We start from the raw sequence: 20,419 nt of genomic DNA, 5'->3' as shown, positions 1-20,419 counted from the left end.
AGGCTTTTTGCAGGCAAGACCTGTCTTGTTCATTGCTCTTTTCCTAGTGCAAACTCATACTTTTCTTAAAACTGAGCATGTGAATACTTTTCAAGGTAGAGTTCTTAAAGAGCAGTCTGCAGCTCTGTAATAATTAGTTTTCTAAAACTTAGATCAACCAGATGGCAACAGCACCAGATTCTCAGAGACTAAAACTATTAAGAGAAGTAGCTGGTACTAGAGTATATGATGAACGAAAGGAAGAAAGCATCTCTTTAATGAAGGAAACAGGTAAAATAAATGTGATTCTACCTTATTTATTCTTCTTGTGAATTACTTTTTCATTGTGTTATGATACTTGAAAGGAGTTGTCTACTCTCGGGAGTATATTGTATGATACTTTGCCTATGTACTGAATGGAGAGAAAATTAGTTTCAGGCAGTTCAAGGTTTGAGATTTCCGTAATTTATATCTCTGAATAAAGAAATTGTCAGTGTGAGATAATAGTGCTTTTCTAGGTCATCTGTTTGGTGCTTCTAATGTCCTCCTCCTTGTTTGGATAACAAATTTGGATGTATTCCTCAAAAAAATTTTTTTTGGAATATCAGTTGGCATTAGGTTTTAAGTTGTTCAGGAGCAAGTAATGTAATACTTTGAACTTAGAATCTTCCTTAGTACGTTTATTATGGAAACTCTACTTTGCTTTTCAAGTGCTACGTCCTCTCATGGCTTACAGTCAGACAGTCCTGGGTCCAAAATCTGAGTAATAATTACCTGATATTGTGACTTTAGACTTGATCTCTGGTCCAAAGCTTCCCCATCTGTAAAATCCTTTTTTATGGTTCGTAGTGGTGAATAGGGGAGCAAAATAGCATCACAATTGGACTATAGTAGGTATTTAGTATATAATAGCTATAGAATAATGCTGTTATAAAAATTGAGAATTAGTGACATCAGTGGTATTAAGTAGGTTTTGTTTTTGGTTTTTTTGTTATTAGAAGGCACACTGGCTTTTTTAAAGGAAGCTTCAATTGAGGCCTTTACTTAAAGGTGTATAGTAAAAGAATCAGTGTAACCATGTGTAAGTCTGTTCTTTGATGCTTTTCGTAATGAAGCATCTTAATTGCCATTTTAGTATCTTAGATTTAGTTACCACGTAATATCAAAGAAATAATGATGTAGTTCTTAAGGTTAACTCATGGTATATTTGAGAAGTGATACTACATAAAAATTTTATTGAACTCCTTCACGCCTTTTCCATTTTTTTAAAGAGGGCAAACGGGAAAAAATCAATGAGTTGTTAAAATACATTGAAGAGAGATTACATACCTTAGAGGAAGAAAAGGAAGAACTAGCTCAGTATCAGAAGTGGGATAAAATGAGACGAGCCCTGGAATATACCATTTACAATCAGGAACTTAACGAGACTCGTGCTAAACTTGATGAGGTAAAATATTTACCTTTGCCACTTCAGATAAATTTTATTTTTAGGAATGTGTTAAATTCACACTGTATTTATACTTTTCAGTGATTTTTATATACAAACTTCTAAGTGTTTAAACCTCTTTGTGAATTAAATTACTCAGCAAATTTGCTCTTTCAGTTTACTCCAAAGAGCGTGCCTAGACCCACCTGGTCCTTGCTGTAGTTACATCTGAAATACAATCAGGTGGTGGTGTCAGGCAGACCAGGGTGAGAGGAAACCACCTTTAAAGTTTTATGAACTTCTTTTCTAGCTTTTTAAAGTGTATTTTGTAGTTAGTATTGCTGACATTTTGTACAAAAATTTGTTCTAGGTGATGCTGAAAACTTTAGGCATTTTCTGTTTAAAACCAGTAAAATTATTTTTGGAAAAACTTTTTTAAATGAGTGCTTATTTTAGCAGATACTAAAAATTTTTGCTAGATACTACAAAATATGAAACAAGTACAAAATGGGTTAGAAATCATAGCTTGGTTTTTTTTTTTCCAGCTTTCTGCTAAGCGAGAGACTAGTGGAGAAAAATCCAGACAATTAAGAGATGCCCAGCAGGATGCAAGAGATAAAATGGAGGTAAGGTTATAAACTAGCCTTAGATTAACTCATCTTTTTGATCCCAGTAAACTTTCTGTATCAGAATTATGGATTGGTAACTTCAAGTGGGGCATCACTGAGATTGAGTATTAGAAAAAATAGTACTGAAAAGTATAAGTGAAAGGAAAAGAGACAGACCAGTGGTGTTTTGATTTTGCTGTTGTACATCTAATTGTCTGACTTGTTTTTGTCTGATACTTTTTGAATAGGATATTGAGCGTCAAGTTAGAGAACTGAAAACTAAAATTTCAGCTATGAAAGAAGAAAAGGAGCAGCTCAGTGCTGAAAGACAAGAACAAATTAAGCAGAGGACTAAGTTAGAGCTTAAAGCCAAGGATTTACAAGATGAATTGGCAGGCAATAGTGAACAGAGGGTAAGTTAAAATGCTAAAAATGAAAGACATACATGTTCAAGTGAGTGGGAACTGCAGAGGACAGTCCTGTGAGAGGGGTGCATGTTTGAATTTTTGTAAAAAAAATCTGACATATTAAAATAATTTGCATTCAAGTTGCAACTCAGTACTGTCTTTGTTACTTACATTTAAAAGTTTTGTGTTGCAGATCAGTTTTCTCATGGATTTTTTTAACAAAATATTTTATGCTAGACTTATAAATTAAGCAAAAGTTTTTAAGTGGATTGCATTTTTACTTATCTTGCTTTATTTACAGAAACGCTTACTAAAAGAAAGGCAGAAGCTGCTTGAAAAAATAGAAGAAAAGCAGAAAGAACTGGCAGAAACAGAACCTAAATTCAACAGTGTAAAAGAAAAAGAAGAGCGAGGAATTGCTAGGTCTGGGATTTGTTTTCACCAACAATTCTAACTTTCTCCATGGTTCCTCTGTAGAACCTTAAGTAGTTGTAGGTTAAAAAGGTACAGTAATTAAGGGCGTAAGTTTAATGCCCATTGTAATAGCCAACGTTAAGCAACTAGTGTGGGCCAAGCATTACTGTATGCATTACTGCCAATTTTTTCTACTCAAAAGCCATGGGAGAGCCACATTATCCCCACTATAAATTCGACAAACTTGAAACTCTAAGAAGTTCAATAACTTGTCTAAGATAACACAGCTAAGTGTTGTTGGGCTTTTAAAAACATGCTCGATGATTGTTCTTTTTTTACCCAAATCATATCCTCCTGTATGTTCATTCTGCCACTTTCTTCTTTAAGTAAGTGTTTTTCTAACATATAGACATTAGTATCTATTTGCAGATTGTACTTGCTAACATTTGCTGACTTTACAATTTAGTACATTATGTTTTTATGCCACTTAAATTCGTTTTAATGAATTGCCTGTTTATATCCTTTGCCCATTTGTTTTCTGATTTTTTTCTTACTGTTTATAGGGTTGTTTTATGTTACCTGGGCATTAATATTTGTTCTGTATGTTTTAAGTGTTTTCTCTGTCTTTGTCTTGCCTTTTAATTTTTATAGTGTCTTACTGTGAGGAGTTGAAAATATTTATATGGTTAAATATAGTTGGAGAATTTTTTAAAATTCCTGAGATGGGGTAGCAGAACTGTCTAGATTTACTGAATAACCCAACCTGGAATGACCTTAAATCCTTAGGGGATGTGCTGTTTTACCTGACTTTAACTGATTTTGAAGTTAAATTAATGTTATATAGAACTAGTCCTAGGAGCTCTATTAGATAATAGTTACTTTTGATACTTAATTCCCTTTTTTTGAATTTTAAAAATGGCTCTTGTCTCTATGTACTCTTGATGTATTGGTTACAATTAAACTTGATTGTTTCCTATTCTCCCTTTCAATCCCTTCTCTTCTATCTTGTGTAGATTGGCCCAAGCTACCCAGGAAAGAACAGACCTTTATGCAAAACAGGGTCGAGGAAGCCAGTTTACATCAAAAGAAGAAAGGGATAAGTGGATTAAAAAGGAACTCAAATCTTTAGATCAGGCTATTAATGACAAGAAGAGACAGATTGCTGCTATACATAAGGATTTGGAGGACACTGAGGCAAATAAAGAGAAAAATCTGGAGCAGTATAATGTAAGAACTTTTATAGCTGCTTTGTGAAATCCTTCAGAAAAGTGTGAACATGTGCAGTTTCTTTAAGTTTTATTTTTAAATAGTTTACATGCTACTCTTAAAATATTCAAGACAGATACTTGATTGGAAAAGACCAGGGCAATCTAATATTATACATATGGTAGTTCTCTTTTTTAAAGGAGACTTTTTTCTGTGTTGTTGAGTATCCATGTAGATTGAATATATTTTAAAATACATTTTTTTGAATTAGTAGTATGTATCTGAACTCTATCCTTAACTTTAATGTGATGCAAGTCTAAAACATGACTTTTTGGTAACTTAAAATTTTTCCATTTTTATATTCTAATGTAATTTCCTGTCAATTTAATAATTTACTGCAGAATTTTTATTACTGCATTTTTTAATTAAAGCATAGGTGATTTTTAACATTTTCTAAATAAAACATTTACCGTGCACGTTTAGTTAGCATTTTCTTAAAAAATGAAGTAGAAGATAAAATCATCACTTACAGGGTAAGAGATTTTTACATTATTTAAAATGAAAAAGGGAGAAAATGGTTTCTTAAGTGATGTGTGTGGGAATATATAGGTGATTACAGGATGATGGAAGTGTTGAGAAGGGAGTGAGTAGGGCAGGTATAGGGTAAGGAGAATATATATATATATATACCTGCCCAGAGGGAACCTTCTTACCCAATGAAAGCTGCACCAGTTGGTATCGTTGGTTTATCCAAAAAAAACACTAAAAGCATAAAATCTTAAGCATGTATACTTGTATATGTTTTACATTTAATATTTATATGTATTATTTATATGTATATAAACATACATATATATATCTTAAGTATTTAATTTTAAATAGATAAATGTATGCTTATATACCAGACCTTTATATTTTAGACTCTTTTTTTAGAGCAGCTTTGGGTTCACAGCAAAATTGAGAGGAAGATTAAAAGATCTCCCATATACCCCAAGACCCTACACATGCATAGCCTCGTTTATTAGCATTCTCCACCAGATTGTGTACCAATCTTTTGATGTAAAGTGTTTTGAATATGAGTAGTGATCGGAGTTCCCAGGGGACTTTCTTCTTATGAGCCACACTTGTAAATACAGTTCTTAAAGTTGGATGAGAACAGAATTCAGGATTCAGTCTAAGATCATGTATTGCATTTAGTTGTCATGTGTCTGTTATCTCCTTTAATCTAGACCAGCTTTTCAGTGTTTACTTGACTTTGTGATTTGACATTTTGAATTACTATTATAAAATATTTTTTATTAATATATGCACTTATGTATTATTTATTACATATTATTTCCCCTAATCTTTTAGAGTTGATTTGCCCATTTAATCCAATTTTTAGTGACTTACCTAGAATGTATCCAAAACTAAGTCAGTTTTTTTAAAGAAACAACTCTTTTCCTTGTACTCATATCATCAGTTTATCTAATATTTAATGTAATCACAGTTTCTCCAAAAGAAAAACATAGTGGGGAGAAAACAGAACTGACTGTAACCATAAGCAACTCAACTGGTAGGAAAAGTTACCAGGAGTAACAGACAGCATATTGGCCTTGAGAGTCCAATGTGCTTTGGGCTTTGGTCAGGATATTTTATGGAGGAAATGGGAAACAAGAAGTTGAACCAAGTAGTCAGTTATTTGGGAATTTGTTAGTGTAGTTTTCTCTGAGATAGCTATAGTCCTGTCTTGAATTAAATAAAAAGCATTTTGTCTTGAATTCATGGAAATACCGATTTCAACAGATGCCCTTTTTGAAAGAGCTTGGTGACTGGCCAAGATTTTCCAGTGAGAGGTTTTGTTTGTTGTTTCTCAAGTTGAAGTTATTTTTCTAATATTTCAGTCACACTTAAGGGTATAAAAATGACCACTTGTTAAGATGAACTCTGTCCTTTAAAAACTGGATAGAAATGATTTTACAGTGCTAATTATATTGTGCAAAACAACCTTTTGCTTCTCAGTATATTCCTAAATCTTCTGTGTTCTGTACTTACCTTCTGGGGAGAGGGCAGTATGAAAAGTATGCACTGCAGTGTTTTGAGAACTTACTAATGTATTTTTTTCTTCTGAAATTCTAAAGTATGTATTATAGAAGTAAGTTTTAGACCATTAGTGAACAAATTATTTTGACATATGTATATACCTGTTAAACCATTACCACAATTAAGATAAGCCTGTTCATCACCCCAAAATGTTTCCCATACCCACCTTAGTAATTTCTCCCTCCCTCTTCTCCTTCCCTCTCCTCCTCCCCCATCCCTTGGCAACATCTGGTCTGCTTTCTGTCATTGTGGGTTAGTTTGTGGGTTAGTTTACATGAAATTGGATTTTAAATTTGAATTTGAATTATTTTTTGTTTCCATAGAAACTGGATCAGGATCTTAATGAAGTCAAAGCTCGAGTAGAAGAACTGGACAGAAAATACTACGAAGTAAAAAATAAGAAAGATGAATTACAGAGTGAGAGAAAGTTAGTATAGGCTAAAATGTGCCTTAATATTTTTGAATAATGGTAGTTACTGGCTGTTAGATGGTCTTTAAGTTATAAATTAGCTGTTGAAGTTTAATTTCAGTAGTCAAAATTGTGTACTGTTAGTGTATTATCTTAATGTTTTTCAAATTAAAGAGTAATTTTTATTGATTAGCTACTTGTGGAGAGAGGAGAATGCAGAACAGCAAGCACTTGCTGCTAAGAGAGAAGATCTTGAAAAGAAACAGCAGCTTCTTAGAGCGGCAACAGGAAAGGTGGGCAGGTTCTTTTCATTACCTCAGTTTGCATTGAGTCGATTATTATTGCACAAGAATTTATTAGTTTTCAAGAGTGCAGTCAAATTACTTGTCTTATAAATATGAAACAGTGGTTATCATTTAAGCACCCATGCTATTAGAGATAGCACTTTTGATTTTTAGATGGAGAGTCCATTTTTAATGCTGATGTCATAGAACAGAACCCATAATGTAAGGTGTTGCATGTTAGTGACGTATTTGAAAGGGAGTGACCTGTTGTTGGAGAGGATGTTTAATCGCTGATATAAAGTAATGGGCTCATTTCTTACCAGCAGGAGCGCCATTGGCAGTATTTTAATAATTTTCACTTCTGAACAGGCCATTTTAAATGGAATAGACAGCATAAACAAAGTGCTAGACCACTTTCGTCGAAAAGGAATAAACCAGCATGTTCAAAATGGCTATCATGGTATTGTGATGAATAACTTTGAATGTGAGCCTGCTTTCTACACATGTGTGGAAGTCACTGCTGGGAACAGGTGAGGGTTTGTTTTTTTTGTTTGTTCTTTTTGCTTGATATTTTGAGTTTTTAAGGGAAAGAAGGAATAAATAACCCAAGGAACAATTTTTTTTATGGTTCTAATACAATATGTCTCTCGTTATTATCCCATATCCTCAGTTACTTAATTTTCTAATTAAAGATATAAATGCTAAGTGTTTGTTTTTAATTGTAGAAGGCAGAACTTTCTCCTTTTTGTACTTTGCCTCCCTCCCTTAGAATTTTCTAAGTAGCCCTCCCCCATACAAATTGGGTTGCATAGAATAAAAGTGAATTGTTTGCTTAAATGTTTATAGCACTTTAGATGGTCTTGTTCTGTTTCCCTGTAGGTTATTTTATCACATTGTTGATTCAGATGAAGTCAGCACGAAGATTTTGATGGAGTTTAATAAAATGAACCTTCCCGGAGAGGTTACTTTTCTGCCTCTTAACAAGTTAGATGTAAGGGACACTGCCTACCCTGAAACCAATGTGAGTTGATGTGTGTTAAGGTCTGTCTTTCTTTCATAGGTTACCTTTTTTTTGTGATTAGCATGTGCTAGTGCACAGGCACTGTACATTGGGAATCATACAATCTTTGAGATAAATATGCCTTTTGTACCATAGAGCATAGTCAGTGCTGGGTGAGTGAGGATGGGAAGGGAGACAGAGGTCACAGCCAAGACATAAAACAAATCATTGCAAAATGTGCAAAGTGTTAAAATACATACGTATGGAATACTTTGAGAGTGTATTCCAGGGAGACAAACTAAAGATTTAATGGTTGGAGAACAATTCCCTGAGGAACTATCATTTAAAGTAAATATTTTAAAGTTTTCTGAAAATGCTTTTTTAAGTGGCTTATAAATTAGATTAAAAATATCTAGCAAGGCAATGGGCTCTGAAAGCAGTATGTGGCTTTTGTTATTAACTGGTATACTTTTAAATAGGTTAGAAATATTCCCTAGACATCATTCTTGAAAAAAAAAACATGTATTGCTTTGAGATGTTTGGCTTCAGAATGTTGATGGTAGTAGCAACTATTTCACTGTTTTTTAAGGTTAAAGCTGAAACCCCATGAGAATGATCTACAATTTAAGAGGAACAGTGAGAACCTTATAAGCTTTTCAAATGGTCTAGCTTTTTCTTCTTTTAAATATATACAAATTACCTTTGAAGTTTGGAGGAGAAATTGAGAAATAAATGTGATGTTTGAATGAAGCAAAACACAAAAATGCATGTAGTGTGGTTCCCTTTACATTACCTAAGCAAAACTAAATTTAGAGGACAGCTAGAAAGAAGTGCAAAGGAGTGATTACCACAAAAGTTACAACAGTGGTTTACCCCCAGCAGGTAACCATTAGAGGTAACCACTACAATTAGGAAAGGGGTACAATCTTGACTTCTGGGTGTCAGTAGTAGTTTGTTTCTTGTCTTGTCCAGTGGTTATGTTGGTGTTCGCTTTGTAATTATTAATTTAAGCTTAACATATTGCATTTTTCTGTATGTAGGATGTATTTCCTAATTTTAACATTCTGTTCTGACAGTTTAAGAGAAAAAAGGGAAAAAAATTTATCTGAAAAAATGTTTTTCTGAATATCAAACTTAGATATATGCATCTGTACTTAGGTAGGTAGGTAGATGGATGGATAGATAAAACTAAAATGAAAATATTTTGAGGATTACTATTAGTTTACAGTTAGCAGTTCTGTGTGACAGATGCTATCGTAAGTGTTTCACATATATAACTCGCCTAGTTTTAACAGCTTTGTCAGGAAGGTATTGTTGTTACTACAGTTTTGTAGAGGAAGTAACTGTTACTCAGAGGAGTTACGCACCTTTGTCTAGAGCACACATCAGGTGAGTGGTGGAGCTGGGATTTGAACTTGAGCAGTCTGGCTCCAGAGCCACTAAGGTCTTTATCACTGTGCTCTAGCATTGAAACTCTGGATAGTTTATGTGAACACAATTTCCAGGATATTGAAGTACAATGCGTTTTGTAACGTTTTCAGTATAAAAACTAATAGTTTTGAAATACAAAGTCATTTGTGTTTATATTTCATGAAGATGTAATCCATAATTCTGCTAAGACATTATAAATAATTGTGTTGTGATCTCTTTGCTTGCTAACAAGATATTCATTTTTAGGATGCTATTCCTATGATAAGTAAATTGAGGTACAATCCCAGGTTTGACAAAGCTTTCAAACATGTGTTTGGAAAAACACTTATTTGTCGTAGTATGGAAGTTTCAACCCAGCTGGCCCGTGCTTTCACTATGGACTGCATTACTCTGGAAGGTTTGTAATAGTAATTCTTAGCTTTGAATAAATAAATTCCATTTTAATTTTAAGAATATTTGAAAATTCATGTCCAGTTATCTTTCATTTTTAAAATAGTTGGTTTATTGAAGTCAGAATCTAAACAGGGTCCACACTTTCTACTTAGTTGATATCTCAAATATAATTATTTGCTCTATGGTAGGGTTTCTTTTTTGCACCATGGACTTCTTTGGTTCTTTGGTGAAGCCTATGGATCTTTTCTCAAAATGTTTTTAAATGGATAAAATGAAAATACTTTAAATCTCAAAAGAAACCAGTTATGTTGGCATGGTTATCACAGTATTTTTTAAAATATGACTTAGTAATTTATTCTTTAAGGTATTCAGAAATAAGATTTTGCCATGGATCTCCTGAATTTATCTGGAATCCAGGTTAAGAATCTCACGTATTACAGGTTCACCTGCCCTCATTTTTCGTTTTTTTCCTTCTCTTTATAATTTGTTGATGAAAGAAGCTTTACCTCCGTATGTTTACAGTTTTTTGTTGTTTTACCATCTGAGAATAAGTTGTAAAAATCATGCAACTTCATCTCTACAAGTTAAGCATTATCTCCTGATAATAAGGGCATTCTCCTTTATAACCGCAGCATCATTGTTATACCTAAAAAGTTTAATATTAACCGAATAATATCATCTAAAGAGTATCTATAAACATTCTTAATTATCCCCAAATATTTTTCTATCCAGGATCCAGTCAAGGATGTATGCAATGCCTTCTCTTTAGATTCCTTCAGTTTCAGTATAGAAAGTTCCTCCTGTTCCCTCCTACCCCTAGTTGACTTTCTCGAAGAAAGTCATGTTTTTTGGATTTGTCTCACTGCTTCCTCTTCATTAGGTTTAGGTTAAGCATTCTTGGCATGAGTGATGTGTACTTACTGTATCACACAATGTGTCCCACTGTTAACTGGTGCCAAGTTGGACCACTAGCTCGTCTTGGTTGTAAAGATGCCCTTTCCCCTTTGTAATTAATAAGTGATATCTTTTAAGAGTACATAAATATAAGAATCTCTCCCAAACTTTTTTTTACCAAGTGTTTAACATCCTTTGGTGACCTTTGACTTTTATTTAAGCCCAGGAGCTTATGTTGTATGTCAGTTTAACTTCTGAAGACAGGGAGAAAGTTAAAAACTGTTTTAACGTCCTTTGCTTATACATTGGGAGTTTCAAAACTGTGATTCTTAAATTCTGTGATTGCTTCTATAGTTATTAGCTATCGTTATTTTGTAAAGATGAGTCCTCTCCTTTTTTAAAACTTACTATTTGTGATTCATGGGTTTTTTTCTCATTACATGTGTTACCACATTGTCATTATTATTTCTGATTTTCAAATGTTCCCAAATAATGGCCAGTGGGAATTCCAAGCCAGGGCCCATATCCTGTTGACATGTTCCTATTAGTCTTCAGCACTTCTTTCCTTTCTGGCAGATGTTCAGGCTCACCTAGAAGGTACATTCTTTTAAATACAAATTTTAATACTGGAAAGCAAAATTTTTTCCAGACTAGCTTAAACTCTTAACTTTTTAATTCTCATTAAATAGGTAAAGCCTTTAGTTGCTTGATTATTAGTCAGTTTATCAGTGAATAAAATAAAGGAATTGTTATACAGAATTACTACCTTATGTTTTGTTTATAGGTGACCAAGTTAGTCATCGTGGTGCTTTAACTGGAGGTTATTATGACACAAGAAAGTCTAGACTTGAATTACAGAAAGATGTTAGAAAAGCAGAAGAAGAACTTGGTGAGCTTGAAGCAAAGCTCAATGAAAACCTGCGCAGAAACATTGAAAATATCTTTTTGTCTTTGCTGTTGTGGAGAAAGAACTGTGTTTTGGTTGGGATATAGAATCTTGCATGTTAAGATGTGTTTTTTCACATACAATGGGGAAGAATATCCCATGTGTTTGACTTTGACTTTTATTTAAGCACAGGAGCTTGTGTTGTATGTCTGTTAACTTCTTAAGACAGGTAGAGAACTGAAAACTATTTGAACATCCTTTGCCAATCTGTTAAATAGTTGATAGCAGTGTGAGTCTACTGAGAGATACGAACCTGGGGAACACTAAAATTTAAAGTTATAGGGGTAACTGAGGAGGATTGGTCAAATAATTATAGAAAGAAAACCAAGATAGTGTTTCAGTGGAAGAAGGATGGGGGGAGTATCAGGAATGGCACGTACTGCATAAAGTTAAATATATAAGGATTGAAAAATGTCCTTTAGATTTTACTATCTTGAGGTCGTTTAGTTTAGATTTAGTATTAGTAGAAGAAATGACCATCAAAATCCAAGCCTTAGTAACAATAGTTCTCTTAGTTCTTTCAAATAAAAGTGTTCCGTGAAGAGTGGCTAGTTTGGCTCACAACTGAAACAGTTGTGCATGTGCATTTTCTTTTTTCTTTCTTTTTTTTTTTTTTTTTTACTGAAGTATAGTCAGTTAAAATGTGTCAGTTTTTAGTGTACAGCACAATGTCCCATTCATGCATATGCATACATATATTTGTTTTCATATTATTCATTAAAGGTTATTACAAGATATTGAATGTAGTTCCCTGTGCTACACAGAAATTTTTTTAATCTGTTTTTATATATAGTGGCTAATATTTGCAAATCTCATACTCCCAAATTTATCCCTTCCCACCCCCTTTCCCCCAGTAACCATAGGATTGTTTACTATGTCTGTGAGTCTGTTTCTGTTTTGTAGCTGAGTTCATTAGTGTCCTCTTTTTTTCTTTTTTTTTAGATTCACATTTTCTTAAAATAGCTGTGGTAAAAGGCAAAAGTGCTTTATGTGTTCTTTGTATTATGTCACACAATATTAAAAATACAGGTACTTGAGCAGCAAAAGTAATTATTTTTACTGTTTCATTAGGATACTCTTTATTGAAACAAGCATTTTTTCAAAATAGGAGTTTATAGCTTTTGTGTCATCACTTACAAGCAAGAACACAGAGAAAAAGATAAAACATTTCAGTTTTGACTTTGCAGTGGTCTGTATAGCATACTTTGAGAACTGCCCAAATTTGTCAAGATGTGAGCATGAAGAAAGTAGGGGAGAGTACAAAGAAAAAGGAGGATATTGACAGCATGCACCCTGCCTTCCTGTATTTGATAATCTAGCTAGGAGGAGTTATTCAAGGCTTCCTCTTCATATATAACTCCCTTATAAGCATAGTAGGTTACACAGTAAATATTAGTTGAGTGAAAAGATATTAAAATATACATATATATGTTTTATTTAGCTTCCTTTAGGGCTTACCAGGATTTTATTATTTTTTGTGTAGCAATTAGTAAAATTGTATGTTATTTTGAGAGAGAAGTAGTGGGGTGAGATGTTTCAAGCTTCTTTTATGACTGAACACATTTAGTGTAGTATTTAATTCAACATGGTTATGGTCCACAAATATGTCGAAGTAGCTTTTATTTAGGAGTGAAGAAAAGGAAGGGGATACACAATGTTGTGTTAATAGGCACTGAAGAGAATTTTCCTTAGCCTTGTATATGGATTAATAATGAAATTGATCAGCTAATGAACCAAATGCAACAGATTGAGACCCAGCAAAGGAAATTTAAAGCATCTCGAGATAGCATATTATCAGAAATGAAGATGCTAAAAGAGAAGAGGCAGCAGTCAGAGAAAACTTTTATGCCAAAGGTTAGTAAATATGCTTTTTTAATAGATTTGTTTTAATTATAGAGATTTGGGTGGACCATGTTATATAGGTTATTTGACATATATATTATGTTCCATTTTCATTTTGGCCCATAGTTTTGGATATCTACATGTATCTTTCCCATACTTTTACCCAATGCATACCCCAAGTCTCCTTTGGTAGGCGACATTCAAACTTTCCAACTTCATTAAACAAATAGGCATTTTAAGCTGTGATACAATAGTACTGTCTGATAGTAGTCAAACATATTCTTCTCATAAACATGAAGCAGTTTTGACAAAAACTTAATTTAGCACATCAAAAGTGCTGAAACAGCAAAGTTTAAGAAATACGTATCACCCACAATTGTATCATCCTAACATTCTAGCAACTTCTTTTTGTTCTTATGAATATGCATAAAGATTTTTGTACATTCTGACCATGAAATATGTGTTCACACATCTTGAATGGTATTGTGTCATAAATCTTTTTCTGGTTGCTACATAGTTCTGATTATCAAATTTAATGGATACTTGATAATTAATTGAGTTAATTGATTATTTAGCTCACTTTAATGTTATATATAGACTATATCCAATTTTTCACTATTATAGCTAATACACTAATACCTTTATTAATAAATGGATAATCTGTCATATAGCAACGTAGCTTACAAAGTTTGGAGGCAAGTTTACATGCTATGGAGTCCACCAGAGAATCATTGAAAGCAGAACTGGGAACTGATTTGCTTTCTCAACTTAGTCTGGAAGATCAGAAGAGAGTTGATGCACTGAATGATGAAATTCGTCAACTTCAGCAGGCAAGTACAGTTAACAAAAAAAAGTTTTTGTTGATAGTTGGCTGGTGTGAAAAGTGTCTGTCTTGGAATGTGAAATAGAAGGAATTTCATGAAAGAGAATATTGAGAAAATAGATTTAGGCTTCTGATAGTCAAAAGTAAATGAGGCTTTAGGGTTATATAAGAAATCTTTATTTCATCTTATTTAATGTACATTTATCATAAAAATTGAGATTGTTAGCTTTGCTATATTTATTGATCTGACCACCTTTACATATTTAATAATACTGTTTTGATTAAACATTTTAGTAACATTTCAGTTTTAAATAAGAGAGATAAACAACCAACACTAAGTGTAAAGAAACGAAAATCAGGAAAAGATATTTTTGGTACCATGCCTTATAAAAAGAAACAGGCACAAAAACCAGCATTCTGAATAGATAAGAGAGAAAATAAAATACAGGGCTTTTTGGAAAGGTATAAAACTCCATCTAAGCTCATTTGAACACAAGTAATGGAGGAAACAGCGGATTAACAGCATTCCTGAGTGTGAAATGTGCATATCTGTGTAGACAAATAACTGGTTTTTTTCTTGTAGGAAAACAGACAGCTGCTGAATGAAAGAATTAAATTAGAAGGTATTATTACTCGAGTAGAGACTTACCTCAATGAGAATTTGAGAAAGCGCTTGGACCAAGTAGAACAGGTATGTCTTTTTGAGGGTTCCTTCATGACCATAACCTTTTGAAAGAGCTTATATAAGAGGCTCTGATTGACTTGGGGGACAGAGACTAGCAGTCTGACTACTTGCCCTGGCTTGGAGTTTTAGCACTGCCACCTAGTGTACAGTATTGGGTAAGTCATTTGATATTTCTAAGCTTCAGTTTCATCCTATGCAAAATAAGCATAGCAGTAGTACCTATTTTGTATGATTATATGTCACAATCTAGGTACTTGGTAAATATCAGGAATAGTTTCTCAGTAGTAATCAGATGCTGAGAGATTTTCTGATAATTGTATCATTACTTTTTTCCTTTAATGGATACATTAAGTACTTAACAATTATTTGAAGTATGTTTTTGGTTTTATTAAGCGTTTATTCAAACATATCAGCAGTTACATAAACTTGTAGCAGTTTTAACACTTTGAAACTAACAAAATTCATATTTCGTGGTTTAACACTCTTAGTTCTTTTTATGTTATAGGAACTCAATGAACTGAGAGAGACTGAAGGGGGTACTGTTCTCACTGCTACAACTTCAGAACTTGAAGCCATCAATAAAAGAGTGAAAGATACCATGGCACGATCAGAAGGTAAAATTTAGCTTATTCATTTTATGAAATTGTTTACTACAAAATGAAATATCAATATAGGCAAAAAAAGGTACCACTAGTTTTATATAGTTTTCCATCATCATAAACAATTTATAGGAAACAGTTGAAGGGGTTGGTTATAAGTAGTAACCTTTGTTTTGTTGAAATGTATGTGACAATTTTATGAGAGACTATAAATTATTAGTTTCATTGACGAAAGTATGAAATAGCTGAATCAAGTTTCTTATCACTTAGTTGCTGAGAAGAAAAGTATTTTAGTTTTTTATAAACATAAACATTAAACAATAAAAACTATATATACTTGAGTAACTTGTGTACACTCCTAATTTTGTCCTGATTTCTTTCATAAATTTTCACAATAAAATTTAAACCTGCTTTGATAGATTTGACCATAATATCTTTGGTCAAGTAACACTCTGGCTTTAAAATAGGTTATATGGCCTAATTTGGCTTTCCCTTCCATTTTAGATTTGGACAATTCCATTGATAAAACAGAAGCTGGAATTAAGGAGTTGCAGAAGAGTATGGAACGCTGGAAAAATATGGAAAAAGAACACATGGATGCTATAAATCATGATACTAAAGAACTAGAAAAGATGACAAATCGACAAGGCATGTTACTAAAGAAGAAAGAAGAGTGTATGAAGAAAATTCGAGAACTTGGGTCACTTCCCCAGGAAGCATTTGAAAAATACCAGACACTGAGCCTCAAACAGGTAGATCTTGTTGGTATTAAATTTGAAATCTCCTTGCAGATTTCTCTATATGCAAACTTACTTGTACTTTTTTCTCTTTACAGTTGTTTCGAAAACTTGAACAGTGCAACACAGAACTGAAGAAGTACAGTCATGTTAATAAAAAAGCTTTAGATCAGTTTGTAAATTTCTCTGAGCAGAAAGAAAAGTTAATAAAGCGACAGGAAGAGTTGGATAGGGGGTACAAATCAATCATGGAACTGATGAATGTCCTTGAACTTCGAAAATATGAAGCTATTCAGCTAACTTTCAAACAGGTATGTTTCTATTTGTAGTTAATACACACACAAGGTAACATCTTCAGATACTATTCAGTTTATTCAATCTGTAAAGATTTTAAAGCTTTTTTCCCACTGATAGTTGGATCTAATATATGCAAATAAATCCAGTATATAGATTGCTAATGTAGTAACTAGAATGTTTTACACAGCTCTTGAAAGGATCCAATCTGTTACTCTTGTTCTTAAGATTGGATAATGAAAATACTTTTCGTTGTTTTTAAATATTTGTCCTTGTTTTAAGCAGTAATACGTATGTATAATCCCACTAAGCAAAATACATATTCCAGTTGACACCCGACTTATTTATTTTAAGGTATCCAAAAACTTCAGTGAAGTATTCCAGAAGTTGGTACCCGGTGGCAAAGCTACTCTGGTGATGAAGAAAGGAGATGTGGAGGGCAGTCAGTCTCAGGATGAAGGAGAAGGGAGTGGTGAAAGTGAGAGGGGCTCTGGGTCACAAAGCAGTGTCCCATCAGTTGACCAGTTCACTGGAGTTGGAATTAGGGTAATATACCTTTACATTTCAATTTTCCTCGGAATATTATAGTAGAATTTGTAGAACATTTTGCTAGTATAAATTGGTACATTGTATGCAATTTAATGTTAAGAGATGATGGCAATTTTTACCCCGTTAAGATATTAACCCATCAGATGTTTTCTTAGGTGTCATTTACAGGAAAACAAGGTGAAATGAGAGAAATGCAGCAGCTTTCAGGTGGACAGAAATCTTTGGTAGCTCTTGCTCTGATTTTCGCCATTCAGAAATGTGACCCAGCTCCTTTTTACTTATTTGATGAGATTGACCAGGCTCTGGATGCTCAGCACAGAAAGGCTGTGTCAGGTACAGTTGTGGTTTCATGGTTAACAGTAACTTGCTAAAAATGATAGCTTACCTCTTTTATAGTGTATTACTTGTTGCCTAAGGTTGTCTGGAGGGACTAGACAGGTTATGCATTCAGTAAATAATTTCTCTTTTAACAGGTTTTTTAAACTTTAGTATTAGACCACAAAGTTTAGTTCTGTGATAAATGGATATAATAATTGAAAATCCTACTCCAGTTACAGTTTTATACAAAAGTTTCTCCTTTTAAAACTTGTTTTTCTCAATACTTGAATGGCTCATCATAAACAGTGTTGATTCCGTTAATAATCTATACCTTATCTTTAGTAAGTTCAAAAGACCTTGGGAGAGTGGGTAGCAGGGAAAAAGTTTTTCAGTTTTTTTGTGTGAGAAAATTTACTTTGCTCTGACATTATTTCCAATGCTGTATTAGACGGTGCTGCTTCTTTCTATTCTGTAACTTTAAGATACTGATGTTGAAGATTTATCCCTAATTTAAGAAATCAAGTTGATAATTTTTACAGATACATGCATGAAAAATTAAAGAGTTACAGGCAGTTTTAAATTTTAGGTGAGAGTAGAGACAGTTGCTTTTTAAATTTTCAGTCCTACTAAGAACAAGGTTTTATTAAATTACTATTTCTTCTTACAGATATGATTATGGAACTTGCTGTACATGCTCAGTTTATTACAACTACTTTTAGGCCTGAACTGCTTGAGTCGGCTGACAAATTCTATGGCGTAAAATTCAGAAATAAGGTAATTTCTTTTTACATGAAGTTTAAGTTCATGTAGTATTTATTTAATACATTGTATTTGTTGAATTCTTGTTTTATGTTACTTAAATAATGAAAGAAAATTTAGAAAGTTGTTTATCTGATGATGATGTCTTTGTAAAGAAAGGAACTTCAAATGCCTATGAAGGTTAGCAAATTTTTTGTGTGGCATTCATTGCATTGATTTTATTTTCATTGGCATTAAGAGATACTGTCTTCTTGTCTACTCTATTTAGTGCTTATTAATGCACAGTTGTTAACAGTTACATATATTCATTTATATTTGGCTAGACCACACAGTTCTTTCTGCTGTTTTCAGCCTTAGATTCTTTGAAATAGCAGAGTAATAAAAACCAAACAAAAATGTAGTTCAAGTATTTAGACGTTATCTGTATCTTCAGAGTATCAAAATGCAGAATATTTTTTAAACTCATGCATTGAACAAATAGCATCATAAAGGTTTTTATCAGTCAGTGTTTTAGAATCATTTGACTTGATACATAAAATTTATAGGTGATGGGTTGTGTTTTAAAAATATGACCCTGTTCAGGGGGGACACTGATGTATTTCTTTATAATTTAACAGGCTTTGTTTTTAACATTTATTCTTCAGGTTAGTCATATTGATGTGATCACAGCAGAGATGGCCAAAGACTTTGTAGAAGATGATACCACTCATGGTTAATTGGAAAATATTGCCCACTGGTTTGGAAGATGTGTATAGTAATATGATTCTCATACCCAGGAACTGTAAATTTAAACCTAAATATTGGTCATTATTAGTAGTTTTCAGTCTTAGAGCATACATAGTTTCCTTTTATATTTCTGTCATTGTATTTTATAAGATACTCTGTAATGTTACATTTCTACTTACAGTTCAAGAATTTTATTTCCCACACAACTTTTTGTAAAGTGTCCTCCTATTTTAAATCTTTTAAAACATGCTAAAAATTCTTTCCTAATTATTTTATCAGTTATATTGCCTCTTTTTTATAGCTTGAATTAAATAATTGGTTTTATGGCTAATTTTGTGTTTTATGTGGCTTTTTATTTATAGCTGTATGATTAGAAACAAATTTTTCTTAAATACTTACTTTTTATTTTGGGTGTTTACCTAAAATACCTTCACCCAGAAGATTTTTAAAATATAGTTTACTATTCTGTTGAATTACATCAGTAATTCCCAATCCTGGCTACATGTGTAAATCCATGGAGAAGCTTTTAAAACGTTAACATTGCTGGAGTATTTCCCTACATCACTTGAATCAAAATCTTTTAAGGGATGGGTCACTGTTAATTTCAAAATTCCCCAAGGTGATTCTGACCCTCAGTGAGGATTAGAACCCCTACTTTAACTCAGTGTAACTGTCCTTTAAAAATTATTTTTAATTTAAGATGGCAATTTGTTTAATAGACGTTGGAAAGAGTGTCTTTAAAACTGAGCCATAAAATTTCTTTGTTTTTCTGCATAAGTAGTTTGGAAAACCTTGTTATTGAAACATTGGTCTTTTCCCCAGTTGAGAGCTTTGTTGTTTTTTTATTGTGCTTTTTAAATTGCTTTATTGAGATGATTCACACACCATAAAGTTCACCCATTAAAATTGTGTAATTGAATACTTTATATTATTTTCACAAAATTGTGCAGCCATCTCTACAATCTAATTTTAGAACATTTCAGTTAACCCCCAAAGTAACAGTACCCATTAGCAGTCTCTACATCTCCCTCTCCCCTCATCATTTCCCTGGCAACCACAGATCTACTTTATGTCTCATACTATGGATTTGCCTATTCTGGACATTGCATATAAATGGAATCTTAAAATATGGGATCTTTTGTGAGTGACTTCCTTTACTTAGCATATTTTCAAGGTTCATTTATGTTGTGGCACATACCAGCACTTGGTTCCTTTTTATTGCTGAAAAATACTCCATTGTATGAATCTACAGTTGATCCTTGAACATGTGTTTGAACTACACAGGTCCACTTATACTTGGATTTTTTTCAGTATAGTACCTGTATTGTCATTTTATAGATCTTTAAGTATGGGGATAAAGTTTGTGTTCATACTATGTGGAGTCAAAAGAACTAGTGTTTTGAGTCTTGATTCTATCCAGACTCTTTCACCTTCCTGCCCTTGGGTGAGTCACTTCTCAGTTCCTTTGCTTTTGAGGCAGAAATGGCAACACGTGAATAGTCACCTTCAAGGGGAGATCAGCACCCTCAAACCCTGTGTTCAAGGGTCAGCTGTAGACCGTGGTTTGTTTATGCATTCATTAGATAAACATTTGGGTTGTTGCCACCT

General features: G+C 33.0%; 1 protein-coding gene across 1 annotated transcript in view; it reads left to right on the top strand.

The window, feature by feature from the left end:
* SMC3 (structural maintenance of chromosomes 3) overlaps positions 1 to 19,717 on the top strand; it is a 30,799-nt gene extending 11,082 nt beyond the window's left edge. The window contains exons 8-29 of the mRNA XM_032490954.1: positions 153 to 270; positions 1,251 to 1,426; positions 1,951 to 2,031; positions 2,262 to 2,426; positions 2,722 to 2,843; positions 3,848 to 4,061; positions 6,446 to 6,549; positions 6,725 to 6,824; positions 7,185 to 7,345; positions 7,695 to 7,836; positions 9,493 to 9,643; positions 11,318 to 11,470; positions 13,182 to 13,333; positions 13,993 to 14,151; positions 14,728 to 14,835; positions 15,335 to 15,443; positions 15,933 to 16,180; positions 16,264 to 16,476; positions 16,814 to 17,005; positions 17,164 to 17,341; positions 17,994 to 18,100; positions 18,730 to 19,717. Coding sequence (XP_032346845.1) covers positions 153 to 270; positions 1,251 to 1,426; positions 1,951 to 2,031; positions 2,262 to 2,426; positions 2,722 to 2,843; positions 3,848 to 4,061; positions 6,446 to 6,549; positions 6,725 to 6,824; positions 7,185 to 7,345; positions 7,695 to 7,836; positions 9,493 to 9,643; positions 11,318 to 11,470; positions 13,182 to 13,333; positions 13,993 to 14,151; positions 14,728 to 14,835; positions 15,335 to 15,443; positions 15,933 to 16,180; positions 16,264 to 16,476; positions 16,814 to 17,005; positions 17,164 to 17,341; positions 17,994 to 18,100; positions 18,730 to 18,801 — 3,225 coding nt within the window. The 3' untranslated portion in view covers positions 18,802 to 19,717. The remainder of the gene's footprint in view (positions 1 to 152; positions 271 to 1,250; positions 1,427 to 1,950; positions 2,032 to 2,261; positions 2,427 to 2,721; positions 2,844 to 3,847; positions 4,062 to 6,445; positions 6,550 to 6,724; positions 6,825 to 7,184; positions 7,346 to 7,694; positions 7,837 to 9,492; positions 9,644 to 11,317; positions 11,471 to 13,181; positions 13,334 to 13,992; positions 14,152 to 14,727; positions 14,836 to 15,334; positions 15,444 to 15,932; positions 16,181 to 16,263; positions 16,477 to 16,813; positions 17,006 to 17,163; positions 17,342 to 17,993; positions 18,101 to 18,729) is intronic.
* Positions 19,718 to 20,419: the final 702 nt, after the last annotated feature.

The sequence above is a fragment of the Camelus ferus genome, chromosome 11, assembly GCF_009834535.1.
Source record: "Camelus ferus isolate YT-003-E chromosome 11, BCGSAC_Cfer_1.0, whole genome shotgun sequence".
In the NCBI taxonomy this organism is placed as follows: Eukaryota; Metazoa; Chordata; class Mammalia; order Artiodactyla; family Camelidae; genus Camelus; species Camelus ferus.
The sequence above is the reverse complement of the archived record's forward strand: the minus strand, read 5'-3'. Positions and strand labels throughout refer to the sequence as shown.